At 37.8% G+C, this 27875-nt stretch overlaps 1 protein-coding gene across 10 annotated transcripts; it reads left to right on the forward strand.

Moving 5' to 3' along the window:
• The first annotated feature begins 190 nt into the window (after positions 1-190).
• GKAP1 (G kinase anchoring protein 1) lies at positions 191-27624 on the forward strand. Of its 10 annotated transcripts, none has more exons than XM_056325306.1 (12): positions 919-1068; positions 7037-7296; positions 10002-10151; positions 16714-16791; positions 18312-18435; positions 19487-19509; positions 20192-20341; positions 20736-20837; positions 22785-22848; positions 24359-24429; positions 25303-25383; positions 27318-27624. In XM_056325306.1, the coding sequence occupies exons 2-12, from the start codon at positions 7084-7086 to the stop codon at positions 27348-27350; spliced, it is 1089 nt and encodes a 362-aa protein (XP_056181281.1). In that variant the 5' UTR covers positions 919-1068; positions 7037-7083; the 3' UTR covers positions 27351-27624. The 10 variants fall into 10 exon arrangements, with proteins under 10 accessions (XP_056181287.1, XP_056181286.1, XP_056181283.1 ...); XM_056325307.1 differs by having other exon boundaries at positions 20736-20819; positions 25303-25380; positions 27316-27624; XM_056325305.1 differs by having other exon boundaries at positions 10002-10145; positions 25303-25380; positions 27316-27624.
• The last annotated feature ends 251 nt before the right edge of the window (positions 27625-27875 follow it).

Raw genomic sequence — 27875 nt, forward strand, 5'->3', positions numbered from 1 at the left:
GTGAAGGAATTGTTGAACACCTTTCTTCCCAAGAAAATGCATTATCATACACCTCATACTATATAAATAAACATGAATTCCTTCTCTTTTGATATTTTCAGAAATGAAAAAAACCCATTCTTTACCTATGCAAAACAGGCAAGGGAAGGTGTAGGGAAAGTACAACTCGGTCACCAACAGCTGTCAGCTGGTGCTCTGGAGGTTTCTGTAGCTGCAACGCTGCAGAGTAAGTAGTCATTCAAACATCAGATTCTGTATGCCACACACACCCATTTCAAGATGTAACTACAATGTCACCTAACGCTAAGGTAGGTAGCTACACGAGGCACATTTGCGATCGCTGGAGAACTGTTGGCCACGAGAGAGGCCAGTAAACCAGTCACGTAGGGGAGAAAGGGGCAAGCAGTGATTTGTGTTCTCGTTTATGCAAGTTTAATAGAGCTCACAGAATGGTTCTACCTGTCCCAGACAACGTGCAGGTCCTCGTACTTCTGCTAATTAACGACAAGACTGCTACCTGACAGGCTTGTACTGTCCCACGCTGCGTTTTACTTCTGCGACGTTACCCGCTGGCAGTTACGGCCCTCACGGCCATGCAGGTGACGGCAACATGGGAGTGAAACCAACGTGACGCTGCCTTGCGGTGGCCTGCCACACCGCCATGCCACCCGTTCGCAGCTCCCTCCCCGCTGTGTCCTGCTAAAACGCGCTACGGAGCGCCGCAAGCACAGCCCGTCCCGCCCCGCGGCCACCAACACCGCGAGGGGCCCGCCCGCCCCCGCCGGGCCCGCCCCCGCCGGGCCCGCCCGCCCCGCTCAGCGCTGCGCGACCGCGGCGGCGCCGGGGCGGGGCTGGGGCGGGGGCTGGGGCGGGGCGGCCCCGCAGCGGCTCCAGGAGCCCGCCCCGGCCGCGGGCGGCGGTGACGCAGCGCACGCGCGGCGCCCAACCAACCAGCGGGCGGCGGGACCTCAGCGGGCTCGCGGCGCGCGCCACGGCCGGTTTCAACCGCCAGCCCCGGGGCAGCGGCGCCGCTGCTGCTGCGCTCCGCTCCGCTCCGCCGCCACCGCGGTGAGTGCCCTGCTCCCCGCCGCTGCACCGCCCGCGGCGGGAAGGAGGCGGCCGCGGGCCTGTGGCGGCGGGGGAGGATGGTGCCTGTCGGGGGGCCGTGCTTTGGTCGCCCGGGGCACCGCCGCTCTCCCTGCCCCCGCCCGATTTAACGGGCTCGCCGGGCGCCGCCGCGGCTCTCGCGTCCGTACGGCGCCGCCGTTCCGTGCGCGGTGAGCGCCTCGGGCACCGGCGGACGGGCAGAGCCCGGCTCGGTGACAGCCCCCCCCGGCACCGGCACCGGCTGGGCTGCCGTGGGTACGCCCGGTGGCACGGGGCGGGCTGGCACGCTCGGCCCCGGCGGTTGGGAGGCCAGATGTCGGGACGCCGTGCGGATCCGTTAACGGTTGCCGACCGCGGGCTGTGGCTCGGTGGGCCGGCGTTTGTTGTTGCAAATAGGGTTGTCATGCTAAAACTTCTTCCCACATACCTCCACTTGTTTCTACCACTAATATACATATCTATGGTAATATACGATCAATATACACTCTTAGTAAGCACCTGAAGTATTGCCTGACTTCAGTACTTGCTTGTACAATGGAAATAACATTGAAATACGCAACGTAAATTTGTAAATGAAGGTGCGTTGATCACGCACCGTGAAGTGAGCGTGAAGTTTCAAATATTTGTTGAAGTTCCTATCCGTAAAGCTTAATCGATTTCCTTTTTTTTGTTTTTGTTTTTTTTTTTTTTTGTTTGTTTGTTTTTTTTGGTTGGGTTGTAACACGGGAAGAAAAGCAAGGGAGCTTGCGTGGTCGGTCAGCATTCTGTGCACAAACTGAAGCCAAAGCTGCCCAATCAATTTTACATTTTAATCCAGAGTTTTAGAAACCGTTCGTCCTCAAACTCGTGAATTTTACAGAAGCGAAGCAGTTAATTCACCATATTTCCCTTTCAAACTGTGCAAGACCCTTTACTTGCCGTGGGTTAATTGCTGCTGCACATGCCACTGCTGCCGCTCTCCAGTAGGTTTCTGAACCAAGGCTTTTTGGTTGGTTGGGGTTTTGTTTGGTTGCTTGTTTTTCTGTAGTGATTTGTGAAACTCACTTAAAAGCTGATGACTGAGTAATTTTGAGGATATAGAGCTGTTTAATGGAGCTGTATAGCTTTTGATCAGATGGCATAAAACAAATGGAGAGAGCTTGGCCAACTGGGAGGACCTCCGGTGCAAAACTTCCTGTATGATAAAGAAAAGTAGATTGAACTTGCTGTGGTAAATGCATAAACAGGCAAAGGTCAATACATAATGTGCAGATGGTGCAAAGTCTGATTGGTGCCTGGAGGGAATGGACATATTCCTTCATTTACAAATTTACGTTGCGTATTTCAATGTTATTTCCATTGTACAAGCAAGTACTGAAGTCAGGCAATACTTCAGGTGTTTACTAAGAGTGTATATTGATCATATATTACCATAAATGTGTATATTAGTGGTAGAAACAAGTGGATGTATGTGGGAAGAAGTTTTAGCATGACAACCCTATTTGCAAAGTTTTCTAAAACCTGCATCTCTATTACCAGTTTATTTGACAATGAAAGTGGTTAAATGGGAAATGGGTTTTTGGGCTCTTCAGTGTGTTTTCCTTGAATCGTAAAGCCCCACATTTAAAGCCATGTGATTATTTCACAGATGCTTAAAGTTGTACTGCTAGCATCAGACCAGAGGTTCCTAAATTTTGATGTTATGCTCACTTGTTAGAAGTGCTTGAACATTTGCCAGGTAAATGGTAACTCATGCACATGTGCAAAGCTGCACCATAGGCCAGGAAGCTGCTGATGCTCAAACAGAATAAACTTGCAGATGTGCTTCTTTGTATGTATTGGACAATTTACAGTAGAGGTTTTAGAAGTATTTCAAAAGCTATTTTACCTGCAACGTGTAAATATAAGTAAATGTAAAGGTAAGATAGGAAAAGGATTGCAAGTTATGGTAACACCAGATGACTGTTTTACTTTTATTAACCACAGCCTTTCTTACATCATGTCTAAAATGAGACTGAAGCTCTTCAGGGCATTGATGGGTCTTATATTTCTGACTGTACTTGGTACACCTCAGGGAACTGAAGTTAGAAAGATACCGTTTCTTTTCAGTCATGTCACAATTTAAATTTCTAAACATGTCTTTTTGTTCACTAAGAGCGTAAGGTAGAGTAAGCCTTTTGTGCTTAAAAATCACTGTATCAGACCTTAATACATTACATGTTTCATTAATGGGACCAATGTGATATAATCCATTGATCTGGTATCAAATTCCAAAATAATCTGTTCATGTAGGCTGACATGGTTTGTAGACGAATATGACCTAGGAATGAGTAGAGCACCAAAAGAATTACTGCTTGCTAGCTGTAACAGATGCTTTTACATTCCCTTGAAATTATGTGGTGTATCATGCTTACGTTGGTGATATATCAATCTGAATGATATGTCATTTTGGTTGTGGGAACTTTTCTTGCAAACTGTATAATTTGGAACAGGTTGCAGAGACAGTTGAACTAATAACCTGACAGTGATTTGCAAAACAGAAAGTTTTGAAACTGGGTCATTTATTGGTGGGACCTGTGAATCAACACTGTAGTGATGTTGCAACTGTGAAATCCATTACAAGTGATCTTTTCATTAACATAAAAATGGACGGTTAGTAACTATCTTGGTGTGTTAGAGAAGGTCTTCTCAGAAGCATATAACTTGTGGTAATGCATGACACACTTGGAGTTGTTTCCATGTACTGATGTTTGTTTGTTGGGCTTTTTTAACGTGCAGTCTCACTTGAGGCATTAATGAGCTGTGTAGGTGCCACAGGCACATTTTGCTTTTGTTTTGCCCTCTTGGAGATTTTTTTGCTGCGCTCCATATTGTAAGCAAAGGAATTGTCTCTCATTTAGACAGGCTTTGGTCAACCAACTGTTACAAACGCATAACATTTCTTAGACTGCTATACTCCTCCAGCCACTGTAAAATTGAAATGCTTTTTCAGATCTAGTTTCATCTGTGGAGTTACGGAACACTGTGGTATTTGAGTGCTTTTTTTGTGTGGTCAGAAAGCCTTTTGAAGCAAAGCCTCAAGCTCAGGAATGTCAATGCTTTAATTTTATAAGACCGTTCATGTCTGTAACAATAAAGAATAACACAAATTATAATCCTCTGTTAAAGGACAAAAAAGACTTTTGTAAAAGGGGTGGCAAGCCATCAGTGCTTAGGTGAAAGCTTTTAGATCAGTCCATTATGGGGAGGGGAGTCAGACCGTGGAACTGAAATATTAGGTGCTTGGTAAGATCTGGCTGTCAGAATTGTAGGTGTGGTATTAAAATGTGAAGATGGCATTGTGGTAGGCCTCAGTGGATCACTGGATCCATCTTCTAGTGTTGCAGAAGTGGGATTATTGGATCCTGCTGTAACGTGAATAGCTGTGTTGAAATGTTCTACTGAGTTAGCAATGTTAACTTCTTATAGACTTAACTGAAGAGTAATCTGTAATCTCATGTATTTGTAGAGTTTCCTCTACAAGCTCATTACTATGTATTTTTCCTGTTCTGTGGAAACAAATGAAATTCAGGAATAAACTTATGTAAATTATTTTCATGTTGTTACTGAAGTATTTCAGTGAACTATAACAGCAGAACTCTGTGGGTGGTACTTGCTTAACATGTTTGTCAGCTGGGTACTTAATTGCATACCAACTACAGTCAGACAGCAGAAGTAAACCTGTTGTATTTTTGTTGTATTTGCTGAAAAGGGAGAGAGGAGTCTGCAGCTGTGTTTAATAGTGATGCAGAGCTTCAGCTGCTATGGCTGAGTCCAACCTCTTTTCATCTTCCTTTATCTCATGTTCTAGACTAATGGTTGTATCTTGACAATGTTTTCTTTTAAAATGTATTGCCAAAGGATCTAGCTGCTATCACTGCAGCTTGCAAATATGAAATGTTTCCAAATTGTATGGGCAAAAAAGAAGTATTTGGCACCGTTAGCAACTGGCAGCTTTAATAAAGACTGTGCTGTGCTGTTCATCGGTTTTTATGAAAACCCACATATACCACAGTAAATAGATACAGACTAGAAATGTCAAGTTTTTGACTGACTAGAGTCATCTTCAGTGCGCTAGGGTTTTTTTTAAGCCAAATACAGTAGAGAGATTCCAAACTTAGTGTTAACACTGTTGTAGTCTGGTGTAGTGCCAACAGCACCATCCAGTATTCTAAGTTCATGTTGTAACCTGACTGAGCATTTACCTTTGGTGCTGTTTTCCTGCGAAGGTGTTGTCTTAAATCTTTTCTCTGAGTTTCAGGTTTCAACTTAATGCATGTTCAAGTAGTAAGAGCACATCTCTGCTGTATCTAAGCTCTTAAGCAGGATAACTATAGTTATTGAGAATTAAAATGCATTTTAAAACATAGACACAAATCCAGGAAAGTCCAAACTTGCCCTGTTGTTTAATAATCTAAAGAGAGTAACAAATATTAATTATTTATGGTGGTTTAGATGTGACTGATGTGGGTTTTTTTAGATCTGTGGTTGTGGTCTTATCAGAGAGTCTGAACACCAGCATCAGGTAGATTCATAATTTGATGTCAGGTTTGTTTTGTTCTTAGGATACAACCAGCTTCATACAATCAGTTTCATTTTCTTTTTTTGAGACAAATAGAGTAGGGTGACTTTCGTAGGAGAAGAATGCTGTTGACTGTAACCTTTGTTTTAGGTAAACTTGAATAAGGACAGTATTGGCTTACTTGCTCTTTCACCTCTGAGAAATAAAATGTTATATTCCTTTTGAAGAATTCTTTTGGGTAATGGTCATCATAGTGACCATTTACCATAGCATAGCATTGGTAACAGAATTGTTTTGTGTCGATATGTCTGAGCATCTTTAGAGCACCTGCACAGCTTTATCCTTGGGAAAGTCTGGAATTTAGTAATAAAAACAATCTCTCAAAGTTTCTGTAGATTCTCATTCTTCTGTAAAGCAGTTAACAAGCAACACATTTGTAGACCATTGTAGACATTCTGTTCATTTGTTCAATGCAAACATTATGTTCACATTTGCCAAACTCTTAAGGATTCCTTTCAAACAGCACTTTCAAAAAGTAGATGTTATTTCACTGTAGCTCTCTATTGTAGTACATTAACATAGCTAGATATTTTCTGTGAAATAACATCACTTTCAATCTTCTCCTCATTCACTAAACTTTTCATAGAAGAATTGCAACTAGCCAAATATTCTTATCGCATAAATTTAACTTCTACACTAGATAGATGATTTGTGCTTTGGAGTGGTATAATGGGGATATACATGTTGGTTATAGCTGCAGGGAGTAATGGAGGGCATGAGCGTGTTTCCCAGTTCTGCCTTCCCCCAACCTGTCTTCTGTGTTGTGCTGTAAGAGTAAGAGCCTAGTGTTTGAGAACAGTGCCAGCCGCAACGCTGGGCTCACTGCCTGTGGAGAAAACTGCTAGTTGAATCTACAGTGGCTTGGGAACAAAACAATACCACCTGTAAAATAAGAAGTAAGGCTGCTTACCCCAGACTTGAGCCTGCATACACATTAATACCTGCTTGCTTTCTTTCTCAGACCATATGCCAGGGTGGCATCTGAAAATTTTGGAGCACTGCATTATTCCCGTATGTTTCCCTTCCCCTTCATCCCCCCACTGCTCTGGAACATGAAGGAACTTCTTTCAGAGCCTTCTCCATGTTATTTTCATCAAACATAACCTCCCAGGAACAGATGTAATAGCTTTAAAAACCTCTGGTTTTCTTATAGATTATCCTTTACTTTTCAGGTCTTGTTTGAATACTTAAGATAATACAACTTAGGAAAAATACAAAGAAATAATACTGGGTTTGGGTTTAAATACTAACCCTGCAGCTAACAGATATGAATTATTGAGTGTTTGGTCAAACATTGTTTTCATTCTTATTTCTGTGCTACTTTCCTAGGACACCTAATAACTAAAAGCCAGCACAGTAGAATTTCAGATACTGCAATGGCATCTACTGTAATCAGTTCAGTTCCTACCACTGCATCTCGTTTTGCTTTACTACAAGTTGAAACTGATGCTGATTTGGAGCCTGGAAAAGGAAGAAGTGGCCAAAGCGCTGGCAAATCTCAGGCATCACAGGGAAGATCATCTACAGATAAGAAAAAAAAAACCAAAAGGAGAAAAAGGAAAGAACAGCAACAAAGAGAGGTCAATGAGGTAAAGGGAATGTCTATTTTCAGTAGTGGTGTTAAAGGAGAAATTTACACAGAGGTGGGTACCACTAGGCGTGCTTTAATCACAGCACAGAGCTGGGCCACCACCCCAGCGAGTGGCAGAGAACAAAGGGAGGCAGCGCAGCTTATATACACTTATCAAATCATTAGTTAATGTCCAAAGTTTTTAGAAGTTTCCTTTAGTCTTGTCAGTTCTGCGAATCCATCACCTGACCCTGTCCCAGCTGATTAATCTGTTTGGTTCCAGTCTCTGCCTTGGTTCCAAGGTCCTCCTTGGATCATGACCTTCTTTCTGCCTGCTTTAACTCACACAATCCTTCAAGTACACTTGGTCTTTGAACAAGCAATTCCTATTCACATATGCTGATTTTTTCTAGAAACACCTGCATTTGTGAGAGCACCTGTGTATGCGGTTGCTCATCTATTGTTTCTCTGTTCTCTATTCAAGTGATTAACTTGACTAAGTTTTAAACCAGCCTTGGATGAGGGCTGTACAAGGGACGAGGCCTGGTTCTGCCATTTAGCAGCTTCAGCACTTTAAATTTCTTAATTCAAACTACATTTTCTTTAACAAGTGTGTAAGGTTGTTATCTGATAAATATTTTTTGCTGTCCCTGACAATTCATTGTTTTGGTTTTTTTTACAAAATAAATGCTACTTAGTTACAGAGACTGCATTTATTTTCTTTGTTTTATTAAGAATTGGTTATATAAAAGTGTAAGGTTTCAGCTATACAAGTTGAAAATATTTTATGAGAATTAATGACTAGGTTTCATTTTTTTGACAGCACCACTTGAATAATTAATTTTTGATGAAGGGCATGACCTTTCTTAAGAAGTGATTGATAGGAAAAAACTTGTTTTCAGGGGTGTATAGGTAGTCAGTTCTAGTTGCCTGCTGGGACAGCCAGCACGTTAAAATTCAAAGGTGCTTTCAAGCTCTGAAAAGCTTTAAAGTCTGGTTTGCTAAGTTGTAATTTTCAGATTTATCCATCATTTTAGCCCCTTAATCTACTAAATCCAGAGCCTTTCCCCCTCCCCGCCCCGTGAATTTGGGTGGCAGTGTTATGACTAGTTGTGATTTTCTGACACTGGACTTCCTCGGATCCATTTCATCATCAACCTCAGATGAAATGGAAATTAAGAAGTGTGACTGAAAGAATTGTTCCAAAAGTCTGGGATCTGGAATTCTAGGTTGCTGTGCCTGACAGTTGAACTGAGGTAATCTTTCTGCCTGAAACTGTACACATCTCTTAAAAAAATTAATATGTAAATATGAGTTTGGGGTTGTTGTTAGTTTTTTTTTTTTCTTTTTGTATCTACTAAACTTAAAAACTCTTGAAATTTGAGTAATTGCAGTACTGCTAATTATTAAATTGGGGTTTTTTCAGTTTTGATGCTGTTCTTTTTATGTTGAAGATTAAGTTTTCAGTAAGCATTCCATGATGTTTCTTTATGTCTGCCTTAACACCATAAAAAATTTAATGCCAACAAACTAATTGTGTGTTTACATATGCATTGAATGAATCTACAGAAATTCATTTGCATGGAAATTATACTTACTCTTGTAGTGGCAGAGAGGCAAGTAAGGGCTGACTTGTTTTCTTCAACCCAACATGTACTGTGTCCGTGGCTGTACTGCAATGGAACTGTGAATCAGAATGGTCTGCACCACTGTTTTTGCCAGCACTGCAACCTGAGGAAGGAAGCAGGGGTTGTAGTGCTGGTGCAGGCAGCAGGAGAGACAGTGGAAGCAAGGGGCAGCATGGCAAGGGACTGTTTGGAGGGCAAGGAAAATGCTATCTGCGTTATTGCCTGATTTTAAGTAATTTTAAGGTAAGGTGAGCTGCCATTTTAAGGGGTAATGGCACTCAACAAACTCACATTAAGGAAAGCATTGTACTTTGTTTCTCTTTGTTTCATCTTTAATTTGGTAATAGCTTCTTCCTCCCTTCCAGGAGCTTTTATGTTAAGGAAATCCCTGTCTGTAAATTGATAGGAGATTGTATTGGTGCCTTTATTTTCACTCCAAGTAAGAATCAGAATGTTAATGTTTAAGCTTGAGCAGTGAATGTCTTTGAGCTGCCAAATTTGCAGGTTATTTTTTCACTGTCAAATTTTGTAATGATGTAAGGTATTTTTAAGATGGCACTGTTGTATCCATATGGTGCAGCAACTAAAAATAATTCTTACTGCAGGTTCTTAGAGTGTGACCAACTTTAGATTGTTGACAAAACCGTAAGGACTGTCTACATTGTCCTTTTTCTCCTTGAACCTCTACTTCCTCTGTTTGCAGATGCCAAATCAATCTGTGTATACCACCTTTGTTTGGCATTATGTTTAATTTGGGTCAGATGTGAGCACCATAATACCTGGTCCAGCATGAAATCTGTCAGACACAGTTGCCTTTTCAGATTTGTTGGAAGTATTTTCAGCTGGCAAAATATATTCACTTTTTTGTTGTTTTATGTTATGTGGCTGTGGTGTTTCTGATCCACAGTTCTCCACAATTTTACGTTACAATGTGTACCATAAATGATTAAACAAACATGTATCTCAGACTGCAGAGTAGGGTAAAGCACATGCATGTCTATTTGCCCATGTGTCTGGACGCCTTTGTTAATCTGTTAAGACTGTTTCTGTGTACCTGTCCACATTTTGATTAATGTTAAAAATAACTGTTTTTCAGCTCAGAAACCTTGCTTTTAAAAAGATTCCTCAGAAATCATCACATGGAAACTGTCTGTCGCAGCATGAACAAAAACTGCACACTGCAATGCAGGAGGACTGTCAGGAAGAAAATTGGCAGGAGTGGAGACAAAGAGATGAGCAGGTACAGGTTAGTATATTTAGCTGTCTTTGGCTTTCCTGAAATACATTACTCCATGAAGTCTCATGGATAAAGAAAGATGGCTGGAGAAAAAGTAACAAATTACTATGACACTGAGGGAAAGGTTTCAGTGTAAACACCTTCTGTCAGATACAGTTTAGAGCCAGCACATGCTGCTGCTTGCACACCTCATAGCTGGACTGTGAATACTGTAGTATGGTAAGAGGAATTTGTGTAATTTGGACAACAAGTAGAAGTACTTAATACCATGGAAGGATGGTGAAATGCTGTGGTGAGAGCAAAGCTGGGGAAATGCTGGTGGATTGATATATGGATATACAGTACATATCCATAGTAAACCAGGCTTGGTAAGTTCTGTTAGGCATGAAAAAACTAGTTCCTTTCTAGGTAACAAAGAACACTTGAACTGTGAGTGTTGACTGTCCTTTAGCACACTAGGGTAGTTCTATTGGTCAAGAACCTCTGTTTTTTAATTTTAGTACATCTTTTTGGTAATAACACTTGAAGAATACAGTGAAGATAAAGCAAAGACTGACTGTGCCTGTATGGAGGCCAATATAATGTTTTCACTCCTCCCTGTGTTCCAGCTCAGGGGGCTGAGTACCCAGAGGGTAACTGGTCTTGCTATTAAAGACCGAAGCAAAGCAGGCATTAAGTACCTCAGCCTTTTCCTTGTCCTTTGTGGCAACAATTTCAGCAATTATTTCAGGTAACAAAGAATTTTATAATCTAATTACTGGGTGGTAAAATGTTCAGGCAAAGTGAACTCAGTTATAAACAATTCTTGTTAGTTTTGATCTTACTGACATATAAGCTGTGAAGTTACCATATGATTCTTTCGTTTGAAAAGTAACTTTAAAGCAATTAGCATAATCATAACATATGATACTTACAGTTCTAATTCACCTCTGTCCCATTTTTATGAGAAAAAGAAATAGCTAAATGCTGTTACAGTTCTTAAGGCTAAGAATAGGCTACCACTAAAATAGGTTTGCACCACTGCTACATTTTGAACAGATTTCTGTCGTCACAATGGACTGAGAATAAACAATGGAGGTACTGTGTAGACTGAATATTTTTTTCCAACAAATCCTGTGTTAAGTTGTGCTACACTAAACGTTTAGTGAAATGGTTGATACTGGCATGATCACTGTTAGATTGCAGTGTTGATACTTTGTAAACATGAAATAATTTAACTGGTATGACTTTGACACTATAGGTTTTGAGGCGACCGTAGAGGTTACAGGGAACTTTTTTGGTTTATAAATTGTTTAAAGGGTTGGGTTTTAGGCCTCAAAGACCAAAACATCACCAAAACTGCTTTGAACTTAATTTTAACTTGACTCAGAAACTCTTAAAAATGTGAATTTTGGAATCTGATGGGTGGAAAAAGAAGTTGCGAATTCCGATTCCTGTCTTAGAACAACAATTAAAACGTTTGTTTTAGCTCAAAGTATGTAACATGGAGTGCATAACTCATTAGGATAGTCTTAATAAAATGTGATTAATCAATAAGATTCCTTTTAAAACTTATTTCACTGTAGATAGTGCCCGTATATTTCAGCACTGGCAGGCATTGAATTAGCTTTTCTTATATGAGGGGAAAAATGGCTGCAAGTGAAAACAGTGAGGACTTTAATTATGGGGTATGTATTTTTAGGCTCTTAAGAATTACTAAAATCCTGTGAGTCCCCACTGATTTCTGCAGTAGTCTACTAACAAGGCAGTAAAGGACTTGTGACCATGAAATAAAAATTAGGCAGTAAAGGGCAGTGTCACACAAAGAGCAATGAAACTTCAATATCCGCAGGTATGCTTCGTTATCTAATATTATCACTAACAGTTTCAGTAATAACTTGTTCTGTTGTCTGGTAGCTTGTTGCCCAAATTGTCACAATAGTTCTGTGCTGCGATGGAGAGACGGGACACTGCTTGATGCAAGCAAATGTCGATTTATTGTATACAATCACAAGTTTATATATATTTTCAGAAGCTGCGGGCTTTGAATGGATTGGTTCTTTAAGCTAAGCATTACATACTAGGCAATCCCTAATTGGTTAACAACAAACAAAGGACACTTTAAGTAAGTTTTTACAGTCATCAATTAGCACAAACTTGTTACTTCTCCTTTGGGCCATCTGTTCCTCATCTCCTTATCTTTTGTCAGTTGTTATCTATTCACCCTCCTTGTCCTGCCAGGGTTTATGGCCTACAAACTCGAGCACTTTCCTTTCAGGTAACTGATTGTTACTTATGGTCCTGATTTCCAGGCCCCCTCCTGCAGTTCTGTTTCAGGATATGCATTTCATGTTACTTTTAAAATGTAATGAGTTGCAGTGTTTCTGTATTGCTTCTGTTAAATTATTATTTCTTATGTTCTGTAAGACTATAATTTGAAGAATCCATGGATAACTCTGATTTAAAGAATTGTGATCTTAAGGTAAATTTTATTACAGACACAAGGTAAAAGTATTAGAGACTTAATGCTTCAAGCATAGTAATGAGTGAAGAAGAGCATGTGCTTTGGAGTGGGTCTGAAAAGGCAGATCTGCTGAGTTATGATCTGCCTAGTTGATCTAAGCACAGGGACTTGGAACTGACACATTACTGAGAGCCACAGGTAGTTTTTCCTCACGTTTGTTCAAAACGTGGCCTGTTCAGTTGTACTCTGAGCAACCCAAGAGGAGGTGGGGCAGGTGCTTGTCTAGCTTTTGTGTAGTTTAATTGTTAAATGACTTGAGATAAAACTTGGGATATTCGTGCTCCAGGCTTTTCTCTTTCCTTTCCAATGACTGTGCCAAAAGCATGACTCCAAGGGGGATTTACATCTGCACTGTTCCATCCCACTGAAGCTGCCTGACTTTTATTGGGGGGTGGATTGGGGGGTGTTGCGTGGTACACACGTATGCAGGGATACCAAAGCCAAGTGCCTTAGCCATTCAGCAGCAAGGTCCTGATCCTCTCAGCCCACTGAATTTTGAATTCTGACAGAGAATGAAGCCTCGTGGAGGGTATTAAAGTCCTTACCAACTGTTGCTCATGTGCTGTCATATCATTACCAACACTTTAGGAGTTAAACTTTCTGGAGTCTGTGTATAGCTTTTCAAGAACAAGTTGTATTGAAGGCAGATACAGAAAAAAAAAGGTGGAGAGAGATGTCATGCTTATGCTGGTGTGGTATGTGTTAGAGGGAGATTCGGTTAAATGGTCTTGAAGCCCACAGTAGTACCACTCTTAAAATTAGCAAGAGATGGTAGTTAAAACTTAGAGGAGGCCCCTGTAGTAGGAAGAAGAGGTGAGGTGTTCTTTAGAGATGGAGATGAGAAGTGTTGGAAACTTATGAAGAGTCTGATTTTTGTTATGGGAAAAATTATGTTATGTTTGCCAGTTGCAAAGTATGTTCAGCAGACTTGAGAATGCAGAATTCCTTGACCAAATGGCATTATTCTACATCTGTGACAAATTTTTTGGAAAGGTTTGTTTGACAGAATACCTTTATTAGTCAAGGTTGCATCGAATGTCCATTTGTGTTTTTAACTGTTCTGCTGTCCCTGTGTTGTTTTTTCATAAACACATGCTACTATCGTAAGATTTAATAAAAGCATCTTTTCTGTGAGTTGGAGAAACCGATTGGCAAGTAGGTTTAATACTTATCAGAAATAAGAGATATGAGTTTGAATTGTTTGGATTCAGAAGGCATGAAATCCTAGCCTCTCAGTTCCATAGTTTCCCTTGTCCAGTAATACAATATTGATAATGAAGAGGGAATTCTTAAGTGGTATACTGCAAGGGATGGTGGTCTTCAGCACTGGGTGAGAAACATTGTCTCCCTGCTTCTGCAGAAGTCAGCTCCATGAAGAGCGTTGCCCAGCTTATGAAGAGTTCCACTTTTCATATTTACCCTCCAAATTACTGTACTGCCTGGCACTTTCCTTTTAAAGGACTGTCAACAATTGTCTTAACTATGGAGGTATTATGTAAATGTCATGGTCTTTCTTAAGCAAAGCTTTTAAGATTCATTGTAAGAACTTTGTGCATGGATCTCAATTTCTTATGACGATTAGGAGTACTCCAGAGCTTGCCTATTGGTTTTGCACTCCCAGTGTCTAAGCAAAGGAACCCGTGGTTCTGGTATTTTTTGATAGGTTTAAGTGGTAGGGAGCCTATAGCTATCTGTCCTGAGACAGTCGGGCTATACAGAGAAGCAGGACTGAGTGTGCTTGGGAAAAGAATATTTGGATCTAAAGCTCTGAACTCTGGTGTTGCTTAGAAGTAGCAGCCTTTGTATAGCCAGCTTCAAACACTCAGTCTTGCCCTGAATTGGATGACTGCTGGGTAAGTGCATTATGATTGGGTTATTGTTGTAGTAGAGATCATATAATGCAATTTTTTGTGCAGTTGTTTCATAGTTGTAATAACATTGTGGTAGTATTAATTCTTGATAATTATTTAGGAGCTTGTGTGCTAAATTATTTCAGGCACACAAAGGTAAAAATCCTTAAGTTCATCTTTCTTGTGAGCTGACCTTTTTGTGTGTTTGTTCTCTTTAGTAGTCCCCATTCTGTCCTTTTTTGTCATGTTCATGTTGAGTTTTTCAGTGTAGTAGACTACAAGGCTGAATTTTTGGTAGATGACTATCATTGTCAGATTAGATGCAATAGTTGTGGACTGGTTTTGTTCATTAATTTTGGGGAAGTTTCAGTCAATTTCATTTATTGTCAGTTATCAAACCTCTAGTTACAGATTTTGATACTGAAAGAAACCATTTAAGAAAAAAATCCACATCATGACTGCTGCAAAACCCCTCCTGCACCCTGTTTATTCTCCAGTCCCCTTGCTGCAGGCCACGGCTGGTGCGGAGGACGGGGGTCTGTCTGCAGGAACCCCTTGCGCTCCAGTGCTGGCTGCTGCTGGGGCGGCTGCCACCCGCCTGCCCCTCCACTCGCTGCCCCCATGTGCAGCCCATTGGGGTCCCGAGGTGCCTGCAGCCCTGCTGGGTCCCGGGCTCTTCCCCACCTCCCCCCCTACAAAAGCCCTGCCAGTGAGGCCTAGTGCAATCAGCTGATGCTGAGCTTGAACCACTGATTAAATGCAAAGCTAGGAATGATGGCACCCCAAAGTCTACCTGAAATCTTGCAGCAATTTATGCCGAGAGCACTATTTTACTATGTTTCAAATAACTGCTCAAAAAAGGCCGGTTTAGTATGGTGGAAACTGGGAGGCACTTTTTGATTTTCTCTTAAGTGAGAGACTGGTCATACAAACTGCTGAACAAAACTATTTGGAAGAATGTGTGTGCTTTTTTCACGGATCAATCCCTTTTAGACACATGTAAAGCATCTGAGAACTTGTAAAGTTGTTTTCAAAACACTGTTCCTATAGACAAGAAGCTAGCGTATGTCACGCAGCCCAGTTCAAGCAAAGTACATTGAGACCACTTAAGTCATTTATTCACTTTAACAATTACTGTAGTTTATTCTGTGATGAATGAAAACCATCTCAATTTGAAATTCAAAGAACAAGAAGATTATGGTTAAAGTAATTATTTTTACTAATTAATATTTCACTTAAGGGCATGAAAAGGAGAGAGCTATGATGAAGAATAAGGCTTCCATTTGGCTGCACATCACACAGACGACTGTAGTGATTCCTTAAGGCAGTAGAACTCAAAGGAACAGTGTTTTGTGTTCAGAACAACTTAATCTTAGTTAACTTTGCTGTAAACAGTAACACAGCTTATTCACTGTTTATACATTTAGATTATCCTCTGTCTACCTCAGCTATAGCATCTATACCCTCTAGATAAATATCTCATTTTGGCTTCATTGAACTGTTGCTGGTACTGGTCTTCTCATTTCAATCCTTCAACCTTCTATGCAGCAGAATCTGGATTTTCCTCCAATTTGCTATTTTCCTATAACACAAGAAAAAAGGGATCCCCTCCTTCATTCTTTTTCTTAATAGTTCACACGTAGAAAGCTTCAAATTTTCTTTTAATCTCCCAAGAAGACTTACATACTTCCTTCTCTCAAAAAAGAAAGAGAAAACATCTTGGAAATAATTCCGGTTTTCTTAGTTGTGCTCTCCTTTTAATAAAAAAATAAAGTGTGCTTAACCTAATCTTTTCTGTGTAGTGGATGAGCGCATAGACTTCCTGGTGGTCTACAATGACTATTTTCATCCTTTAACATTCTCTGGTTTTTGCTTTGCAGACTAAAAATAAAAATTATTTCAAAAAAATCTCATGTACAAATCATCAAGATGTTAAGTATATTACATAAAGATCTGCACAAATTATTGTATGCCTACATCCATCACGAAGTTTCCTGAAGCAAGGTATTTTATTACTTATGGTACAATAAGGTGTATTAGCTGGTAATAATGCCATATATCCCCTCAGTGAAATTTAGCTTTTTTGGCAATTGTAGTGATATGTGTATTGAAACTGAAATTCTAGTGTTGTCCTAGTGGTTTTATCTGCTTTTTTTTCTTTTTTTTTTTTTTTTCTGAGAAGGTAGTCACATGAAATATATTAATCTTGTTTCTTCAGATGACATCTGAAGTGTTTGAAGCTGATCTTGAAAAAACATTGCTGCTAAGCAAACTGGAATATGAAGAACACAAAAAGGTATTTGCAGGATTTATCCTAATGTAGAAGTTGTACAAGTTTGAGGCTTGAATTTAAAAGGCAAAAAAATTCCTACAAGTACCATTGTCTTCATGTAAATATGGTTTGCTTGCACTGTTTAGACACTAAAGAGTTCAGAGAAATACTGGATTTGAAAGAAACCATATCTAATAGTATTGGGGGGTTTCGTTCTGGGTTTTTCTAGTTGGCCTGTAAAGGTGGAAAATTAGTTTTCCACTTTTCTGGCATACATATGTGCTGAAATTTTTTAAGAGTACAAGAGATCCTGACTTTCCTCAGAAAAAATCCCGCACACTTGAAGAGTAAGAGAATCAAAGCACTGATTTCTCATTAAGCCTTAGTTTTAGTTTTGGTTGAATCATTTGCATTTTTTTCTACCATCTTTTCTCTGTTTGGAGTATAAATATTTTAGTTCTAATAAGCTGTATACATTTTCTTAGCTGGTGAGGATGCTGTTATCTTAATGGTTTTTATGGAACAGTGAAGAACTGTTCTGAAAAAGTATGCTTAGATGAAATTTTTATTTCTAATAAGTTGCTTATTTGCAATAAATTATGACAATACCAAAATTTAAATATAATTGTGCATCAGTAAGAAATAAAACTTTTACATGCACTTTTGTGGAAATACCTCTGTATAGTACTTCAGTTTGAGGAGGAGAGTACCACAGTTATTGAAAACTAAGGTAAATTTTTAACTTAGATATTGAAGTTGTTTTTTTAAAATGAAGACAGTCTTCAGGCACAGTAGCATAGCATTGTTTGTAGACTCTTTGAGGATTACTTCTGAATAATTTAAAATATGTACTATATATTAAAAATGTACAGTACATGAGTATGCTGAACAAATCTTGTTTCTATGGAAAGAAAAGCACTCTGTTCCCATCCTTTTTTTCTGTATAATTATTTTTAAAAATAGATTATTTAACATTTAAGATTTAACATAATCTTAATTAAAATATGTAATTAATTACTCTTTAAGATTGTTTTTAACAATAGGACGTTGTTAATTTTTGAAGAATGTTGATGAAGATGTGTGGGGAGGTGGGACTCTGGTTCAAATGGCTCTCACATACTTGGCTGTCTGATTTCAATAGGAGTAAGGTCAGTTGGTAGAGCATTGCTGAACACTAATAGCTCTCTGATTCCTGCTGAATGAGTAAGCATATTCTGAGAATAAAAAGAATATACAGTAGACATCTTTTTTTCAAATAAAGCGCTCTGCCTTCCTGCATTTAAAATTTGATGTGGGTGATTGAGGAAGTATTAGGCTGTTAGTTCATTTGCCGTTTAGTGAAGAGCAATACTTCAGAGACTGAACTGATGCTTAATTGCTGGCATGTTTTGCACTCTTTAAACCAATCTGAAGCTTGTAAATTGCTGTTCAGGCTAAAATCTCCTCTCATACATTATCAATAATCTCTTTCCTTTATGAAGCCTCAGGAAAAAAAATATTTGGGTATTGAAGAAAATCATACCACTGGGACTTTATTCTTCTAGGAATATGAAAATATTGAAAATACTTCATCTCAGTCAAAGTCTGTCAATAAGAAAAAGAACCAGGAAGGAAAAGAGAAACCTCCCACTGTGTCTGTGAAAGACTTCCAGTCAGACAGTAATATAGGTATGCCTTATCATACCATATGAGCTGTTCTACTTGGAATTTTCATAGTGTGCGTGATAACAGCAAAATGCCCTTATTTCTGTTCATTAATACTGTGTTTGAACAAACATTAAATGAGTTTCAGTCAGTGCATCCTATCGAGTCTAAAAGCTGAGTGTTCATTATATAATAATGGGCTAGTTCTATTAGCGGGAAAAACAGAAGAGGTTAAGAAAAATATAATTTCATGTAGTATCCCTAGGGTGCATGACACTCAATGTGACTTTTTTTTTTTCTAAATCTAAGTGTGATTTTTTTTGTTCTACAAAGTTTGCACCCCTCAGGCAACTGAGTTTCTCTGTTTTGTGGGTAATAGCAAGTAATTGTTTGCCTTTTTTCATGATACTGTTTTTTTTTTAAGATGAGTAAATATTGAAATAACTTATGTATACTCATTATATGCATTATCTGTATGTTTAAAATTCCTTCATCTGTTTCTATAGAGCAGAGATTCTGAATTTTAGTGAAGAAATCAAGGTAGATTCTAGAAAAGGAAGACAGTAACTTGTGTTCTAAGGTTTTTCTTTGAAAGGTGTTTTTGTCTAAATCTACAATATTTATTAAACACATCATTTCCAAGTAATCTGAGTAGAGGAAGAAGATTGAAAGCACAGCAATATAGAAGGCATTCAGGTATACAGTGAGATATGTGCTATAAAAGCCTGAATAGACTTAAAAACAAACCAACTAACAAATTCCTTAAGTGTCTGTACCAAAGACATTGCCTTCCACTTTAACTGAAGCAAAAAGTACGAGATGCTGCTTTTAATTAAATAGTCTGAAAGACTGGGGAGAAGATGCAAGTACAGGGACTGACATAATACATAGTTTATTATCTTGGTTTCTAGTGCTCTTAGGTGATGACTTTTTTTTAATTGTGACTTTGAGAGGAGGGTTAATGTTGAAGAATGCCAATATATGTGGGTTTTCCCCCTACTTTTCAAAATTTTGTTTCAATAGCTAGCTGTACAAGATTGTACTGATGCCTTCATTTTTTTTCTATTCCTTTCAGATAACCTTGCTAAAAAACACGTGGTAAGTCTTACTCAAACGAGTTTAATAAAAAACCATAAATGTTATGTTTAGAAGGTAATTAATTATTTTGGCACTTTCTGTAGCAACAATCAGTTTTACATTATGAAACTGACTGATTTCTATTTGGAAAACTTCTACAGATGCAGATTTAATAAAGATGTATGTCAGCAGTTCCTGTATCTTGATAATTTAGTACTGGCTTTCTTAGAACTACCTCTTGCTTCTTTAGTTTTCAGATGCCTTTGATGCAACTTGCAGATTTAAAAGCATGTTAAAAAATAAAAATTGTAGCACAAAAAAAGAGAAGTAAATTAGATGAAAGTACTGTGATGCTGCTATGTTGTGGTGCAGTCGGCAAATATTAAAACTCGTTAGAGGGAAGAATAGGTGACAGTGAGATAAAACATAAATTAGTGTAGTCATAGTGCAGAACTGTTAAACTCCAACTTTATGCTTTTGTGTAACCTCATCATCAGCTAAATGTTAACTGTTAATGAGTTTTTAGGCACTTCCAATTGGTATCGTATTCTCTAGGTGAAAGTCACATTATTCTCAGGATGTACAACATAAAATAGTTATCTAGATGTAATGCTTTATCATTACTTAGGCTATTTTTTTAACCATGCTGATGTCTAGCTTAATAATGTAAAGGAAGATATGTTATAGTACTTATTTTTGACAGGCACTGAACTCTTCCCATTCGTTGCATGATGGAGGATTTTTCAACAGGCTGGAAGATGATGTTCACAGAATACGTGACAGAGAGAAAAGGAGAGTCCAGCTCACTGATTACAGTGGAAAAGATAACTGCACATTTCATGAACAGAACCAGGCATGTAAAACAGCAGTTACTCTGAAGTGAAGAAGTTACCCAATGAAGCTTATTCAGTGATCAGAAAGGGAGCACCTCAGTGGAGGAAAGCACAAATGAAAAGCATGATAATCCTAAAGACCACAATGCTGTAATATTTTTATCTATCGAAAGAGATATTTAACTGACTTAATTTTTTTTTAATATGAAAGACCTGTGATTGAAATAATCTTTGGTTCAAAGAAAATGACAATATTTATTACTGCATTTCTTATCCTTTTGGTATCTATGCACATATACCTCTTTAGTTTTGATCAGAAATTCTTTTCTCTGACAAACAACAAATAGGTTGCCTTTCCTGAGAATTGAGTTCACATAACTAGATTATTAAGAACTGATGCTTTCTTGCTTATAGGAGACTGTTTTGAAAGACAGAAAAACAGAAGAACTAAAGCTTGAGCTTGAAAAGAAAAATGCAGAAATTGAGCAACTGAAAAATGTAATAACTCAGTGGGAGGTATGTAGGTGATAATACCTTCAAACAGTAGGCAGAATTTAACATTATTACACATTTTAAAGCAAGTATTTATTAAAATGTGACCAATATGTAGAGATGCTTTAGACTGGCTACAGATGATGTATTTACAGATCAAACTATTCCTTCAGTACCACACAGAACGGTTCTTATTTTTAAGTTAAGCATCTAAAAATATTTGAAAGAATCAAGACAAAGCATCCAGAAATAAACTTCATATCTGGCATATCAGTCACTACTTGTTTTCTAGTATTGCTATTTTTATGGTCAAAAAAATGAAGATGTAATATAAGACTAGGCATGATTTTGGGCAATCTGTTCTACCTTGGAAGTTAGCTCTACTTTGAGCAGAAAGTTGGACTTTCTTGGGGTCTCTTCCAGCCTATTTATTTTTTAAATTCTACTCAGCTTTTCTTGCATTTAACAACAATGTGTTGTTGGAATTTTCTGTAGATTCAGTCCAATATTTGAAGTGGTTAAAAAAAATCAATGACTTTTTTATCAGGTTTAAGAGAAGCTCCTTTAAAGCTGCAGTGTAACAAGAATGGAGTCCTGTATTTTGTTTTATCTTTTCCAATTTCACTTGTATGTAATAGGGAATCAGATTCACCATACGATAAAACACAACAGGAAAAAGAGGTCTGCTTGTTAATAATAGTATTGCTATAAACTAGAGTAGCTAGGGAAAGCGTCTCTGCCTGATTTCAGTCCATGTTAGCACTGCCTGGATAGTGTCTAGAAAAAAAGGGCAGATGTTCCATGAGGAACCAGCAATAAAGCAGTGTAAAATTATTTTAAATTATTTTATTACTATTTTTAGTCATTGCTTAATGTAGACTGAGCACATTGACAGATTGGGAGTTTTCTGATGCTTCAGAGAAGTACTCTTCTATTAATAAAGACTTCAACAGCTATTTTTGCTGTGTACTAAAGTTGGAATGCCCAGGTGAAATTATAAAATATAAAACCATTCATATTTATCACTATCAGCAGGTGATGACATTTGACAGATTAAGCACAATGCATAAGGGTACCGGTGAGGTGATGGATGATGACACAGCTGTTTAATTTTCTGAACTTGTCCAGAGACCTTAGTCCAGTTTTAGGTGGCCATAAAAGATCTGGGTTAAATATGTTAATTATCTTCAAGGACTGATGTGATACTCGAAGTGGAAGACAGCAGCTTCTTTATTACAAAAAAAGTATGTCTGAAACCAACTTTTTTCAAGAGCCTACAAGAGCAAACTGTATTACGAGACTAGTGACAGGAAAAATAAGTTTCCAGCTAAGATACATGGCTAGAACTGACACGGGTGGCCAGTTGAGGAAAAAAGACTGACTTACAAAGGAAGTGGTGATATCAGATCAGATACCAGCAAATACGGGTTTCTTGGGTAGTAGTGAAGAGTTGGAAAGGGAAGAAACTGTAATGTAATAATAATAAACTGCTGAATAAAATAATCCATAGAGCAGTGAGGTCATGTCCAGCTTGCCAGGTAATATGGCAAACTATTTATCTTATCTTGTTATCTAGAAATTGCATTATAATTGTAATTTTTCTGGGGAGATTCCACAAAGCCCTTGATGCAACAGGCCTGTATGCTTCAGGCAGACCTGGATGGCGGCTCTTGCACTATCAGTACACTGATGTTAACTTTTTTAGGTTAACTTGCTCTAAGCCTTGTGCTTGCCTGTTTTTTTCCCAACTCTCAGTTATTAATCTTCTCCCATTGTGTGTTTCTTACTTTGGCTGTGGTCTAATTAAGTCATGTGGTCTAATTTTCCAACTTAAATGATTCTATGATTCTGTGATTCTATGATTAGATTCTCTGCAGAAGTCGTCATTTTAAATTCTGAAGTCATGCTTACTCTATAGAATACTTTTTTTTAATAGTGTATTCCTGTAATAATTCAATCTCTTTAATACAGGCAAAGCATAAGAAAGTAAAAGCAAGAAATTCACGGTTTCTGAAGATGTTGCAAGAAAGTAAAAGTAAGTAAGAGTTGTTTTATCATGAAACTTAGATATTCTTTTTGAAACATGGAAGGAACTTTCAAAGCAGCTTTTTAACAGTAAGTTGACTCAGTGACAGCTGTAAAGAACTAAGAATCTCTTAATTTGCAGCCAGTTCAGTGAACTACAGAATTTGGTGGACCACACAGTACTGCATTGCTGCTGTTACATAATGAAATAATCAGTTACATATTGAGATCATTTTTTGAAATATAAATTGTTCGGTTATGTTTTAGGTACAATGATTCTTCAAGTTAGACTTTCTTTTGCTAGTGACAGCTATATATTCTGGACAGATCTCATTATAATATACATCTAGACAAACGTGAGGTAACTTGATCTTACATCTTTGCAAGCTGTGCTTTGGACTGTTGGAAACATCATTCTACACCTAAGCAAGTCTTTTGCCACACAATGAGTAGGGATAACTGCACCGCTGGATTAAATATGCAACTGTGTGATACTTCTGTTATAACACTATCCAGGGTTTTTATGATTCAGGGTTTGTTGTAAAAGTTTGGGGAAACAAATTTATATATACACACTTACATATATGTAAATATCCTAGTATCTTTATGCTTGTTATGAATAGGTATCTTTTAATATTCCTAATCTTGCTTGATGAAGTTGTTTGAGTCTATGATGCTAGCCACACTAACTTTGTTACAAAATTGCCTTTGCTTCTCAATTTCTTAATTTAGCTCTTGAATGTAGTTTCTTTTCTGGGCTAAATTTTTAGCTAGAAATAGAGGTCATATTTTTTTCTTCAATGTTTACAAAACCTGTCTAAGCTAGTTGAGATGTTCATAATGTGACTGATCATTGCAAATTTTAACTTGGAACTTTATTACTTCAGTGTTTGAGCCAAGATTAAATACTTCATCTTGAAAGGGAAGAGGTGAAGTTCTGAAGGTTTTTTCTCTTTGTGGAATAGTAACATACTATAAAACAAACAATTTTTTCTTTTTCTACAGACTGAGTATTCTGTATATTGGTGAGAATAAAGTTTGTGGCAGAATTGAGCCTTGAAAAAACTTCATTTCTTCATATTGAGAATTTTATCTACAGATAGTTCACAGACACTAGCTAAATAGTTTAAACATCTCCGTATTTCAGTAAATGGAAGTTTCCATAGCTATGACTGAGCTCACACGTGAAGCTTAATGATCACAAAATCTTGATCCACTGCCTATATTCAGTTTTCTGATGGACTTTGTTCACAATGGCTATCTCTAAAATAAGTGCTGTTTACAGGGTGAAGTGTGGGGTAAGTAGTGTGCAAGGGTGGGGTTTAATCTCCAGAACTTTTCACTGCTGCTAATGGCACTGGTAGCTAGTGGTTGGTTTTGATTTACATCTACTGTTCTTTTAGTGAAGGTGGCATTATTTAGAGGTAATGAAACAGTGAAATAAAGCAACGTCACAGTGCTATTGCAGATGAAGACCTGTATATTTAGAAAGATGCTCATGCTGTATCTTTCTCTTGTAGGGAAGGACAAAGCAGAAATACTCCTAGAGACTGATGAATCTCAAACTATCAAAAATGAATTGACCACAGAGGTAAGTAAGGATGTCTAAATGTAAAATTCCGTGGGTATTTCAAAGATACTGTTTATTTAAGGCAGTTATGAGGTGCGGGAGGGAGAAGCTGGAACAAGACTTGTTTGAAGCAAAAAATGTTACATTTCATCCTTAGCCCTGCACTATGTCTGTCAGAGCATGTGTATTATGTAAACCTCGAGTATGACTCACTTAGAACTGTTTCTGGAAAGATAGCAGACCTCAGCATGCCTGAAATAATTTTGCCCTGAACAGCACCTTAGGAATATCATTCTCTGGCAACCCAAGCTAGAAAGTTCAGAAAAGTGCTTGAGAAGGTGCTTCTTTCCTGGGTGTGGTTTTATTTTGTTTTGTTTAATCTCTAGTCTCAAATGTATGAACACAAGCAAGCTACACATTACTTGTGACGTGTCAGTTGGCAGGTCACTGTAGTAGACAGAATACAAGACTTCTATGCTTAGTTTTTGGTCCACAGCAATTATTAGTTCTAAGCTCTTGTCTTGTCCAAACACCTTACATTTAAGATTACTGTTTTTTGAGGGTGATGTATTAAGCTTATCTGTGTTGCACAATACTACATTAGTTAAGTGTTTCATGCAATGAACTAATGCAGAATCCAAGTGTCAGATGAGTTTCTAACTTTATAGCTTTTCTATGTCATTATACAGGTAAATCAGGAAATACTGCTTGGAAATAAAAGCAATTAAAGAATATTTTATTTGTACTTTCAGTTCATGCACAATGACAGTCACTCTTGAACTCTGCATGTATTACTTATTTGTCCAGCACAGTACTAATGGAGAGCAACACTGACTGCATAAACTTACAGATGTCAAGAGATATTTTATAAATTCATATTCTGTATGTTTTTAGGTAGCAACACTTCATGCTGCATTAGAAAAAGAAAGATCCAAAGTGAAACTACTGCAGACAGAATTAATGAAATACCAGGTAGTTTTCTGCGTTTGTAAGTTTACCTGTTCTTAATGTAGCTGTGACTATCATGAGGTAATGAGCTCTGAACTGACCTATTACCTCTAATTTTTCCAGTCAAAAAAAAAAATTAGTGGTTCATATTGTAGGAAAAAAAAGTAGCAAAACTAAAGCACAGTTTTAGCAACTTGAAGTCTACTACCTGTCTTGTACTTCAAAACTTCTTGAAGTATGCTAGTCAATAAATGCACTTCAAGCAACAAACTGGTTTCACTAATTGCGTGTGACTGGACTAACTGCAGACTTCAAGACTTTCTTTTTTTGACACATTCTTTCTTTCATTTTGTATCTTAGATCTGTCTCCAGCCAAATCTTTGTAGGAGATTCACAAGTTGTGTCAAAATATGAGTGATAAAATTAGTGTCTTGCTGACTGTGCATATGCTGCTTTGCTCAACTTGGCTGCTAATGCAACTCATGTTTGTGAATTTCAGTTAACTTTTTCGTAAATAGTATGCTGGTTAACATTCCTGCTGTTGTTTTTTTTGAAGAGTGACAGTATTTGCAAATAAGGGTTTGTACTTGTGTATGACTTGACACATTTGCGTTTTTTTGTTTTTGCTGGGTGTTTTGTTTGTTTGTTTTGACTGACCTTTTGCATAGGTCACAAGGAGAGCCTGTAGTATATAATGGAGGCTTCTAAGGTAGCTGTGTAGTCTTTGGCAAGCTATCCTATTTCACGTTGCAACACCTTGTTTGTGTTGGAACACTATAGTTTTGTGAAAACTGGCTCATTAAGCCATAACTACTCTTTTCTGAAGCAGCATATCTTCTCTGATTACATTAAATTCTTTGGCTAGCATTACATGGAGTTCTGTATGTACTCTCTTGTATTTTTCTGTTCTCTTTTTCCCCTTGTTACTTTACCGCAAGTCAGCAAGTTTCTTCTTAAAATTGTCTTGCAGCAGCTGACAAATACATATGCTTGTTCAGTCCCTTCCAGACAAGCTGAATGCTCATGCTGGTATTTGAACTAAAGTGAATCTTTTGTCAAATTAATTCACATCACTGTTCTGTCTTACAACTTCAGCCTTTCTGCTTTCCCCTCCCATGCACGCCTTTTCTATTATGAAGTGTTTTTCTTTGTAAATAGAAATTTTTAAATAAGATAAATTTATCCTGTGGTTAATTTCAATAAAAAACAAAAGAACAACACTAAAAAAATTACAAAAAAAGGTCTTTGTTATATGCTTAGAAGTACTGCAAAATCACCTATTCTGTTGCTCTTTTTTCCTTGGTCCACCCCCACCTCCCAGCCTAACATGCTTTTATCTTTTCACATATTGCTGTATTTCTTGCTTAATTCATCACCCTGCATTTTTTGTGTGGCTGGTTGGGTTTTTATTACTTTTTTAGCTTTTTTTTTTAAATGTGATTTTTTGTTTTAGGAAAACTGTCTCATATGGCTTGCAGGGATTGTTGTTTCTGCTTATATTATTCTGTGTAATCTTGGAGGCTGACCAGGACAACCCTTCTTATATTACTACTATTTGCGGCGTTGTCTTTGATAACATGAGGCCCACTTTTTTATGGAATACTGCTTTCAAACATAAGGATAAATTAAAAAAAAAAAAGTAACCAAAAGCTGTGGATTAAAAACAAAACAAAAAACCAAAACCCACCACCACCAAAACCAGTGTGGTTTTATTCCTAGATGTTAACATCTCAGTTATGTATCCTGTAAGTGCCTTGACTGTTTTAATGTATATAATAATATTTCAGGTTCAGACAAGTTTGCATCCCATAATAGTTGCATAATTTAACTAAAGTATGCAACTTAACTCCTGAGTTTTTTCGTGTTAATTTATACTACTTTAATATAAAAAATAATGGCAGATATAAAGTGTCATGTCTAATACGTTAACTAAACATTTGTTTTCATTCTGTTTTACAGAGTGGGAAAAAAGGGAAAAGGCACTCAGAATCTGACCAGTGAAGGTGATCTCCTCTGTCACCAGTTTCAAAGAAAAAAAAAAATAAAATTCAGGGTTTTGCAGAAATTTATATCTTTGTTGCACAACTGCTCAACTATGCAGTTTTTGAAGAGAAATTAACAATTACTAGTTTAACAGTCTGAATGTATTGTCAGATTTATTGTACTTTATGCAACAGAAATACTAGAAAACTAGTATTCCAGCAGAGCTGAAACTAACTGTATTGCCATTAGTTTTTCAACATTCAATAAAATTTACTCTTCCATTTCTATGTTTGAATTCTTGCTCTCACAGAACTTCTTAATTAAGGAGACTTCCTTTAATGACTGTCAAGGTCCAAAGGCATTACTATGCAAATGCTCAAAGTTCTACTAAGTCAAAACTGAAAATGATACTGCTCATGCAAAAGCATTTTGCGTTGCTGAATCCAGATCTGTTTTTAAAAAGTTAACAGTCATTATTTCCTCTTCCTGTATTCATCCATTTTAACTATCATGAGGTTCAACAAGGCCAACTGAAG

This window comes from Falco biarmicus, chromosome Z (assembly GCF_023638135.1).
Source record: "Falco biarmicus isolate bFalBia1 chromosome Z, bFalBia1.pri, whole genome shotgun sequence".
NCBI lineage: Eukaryota > Metazoa > Chordata > Aves > Falconiformes > Falconidae > Falco > Falco biarmicus.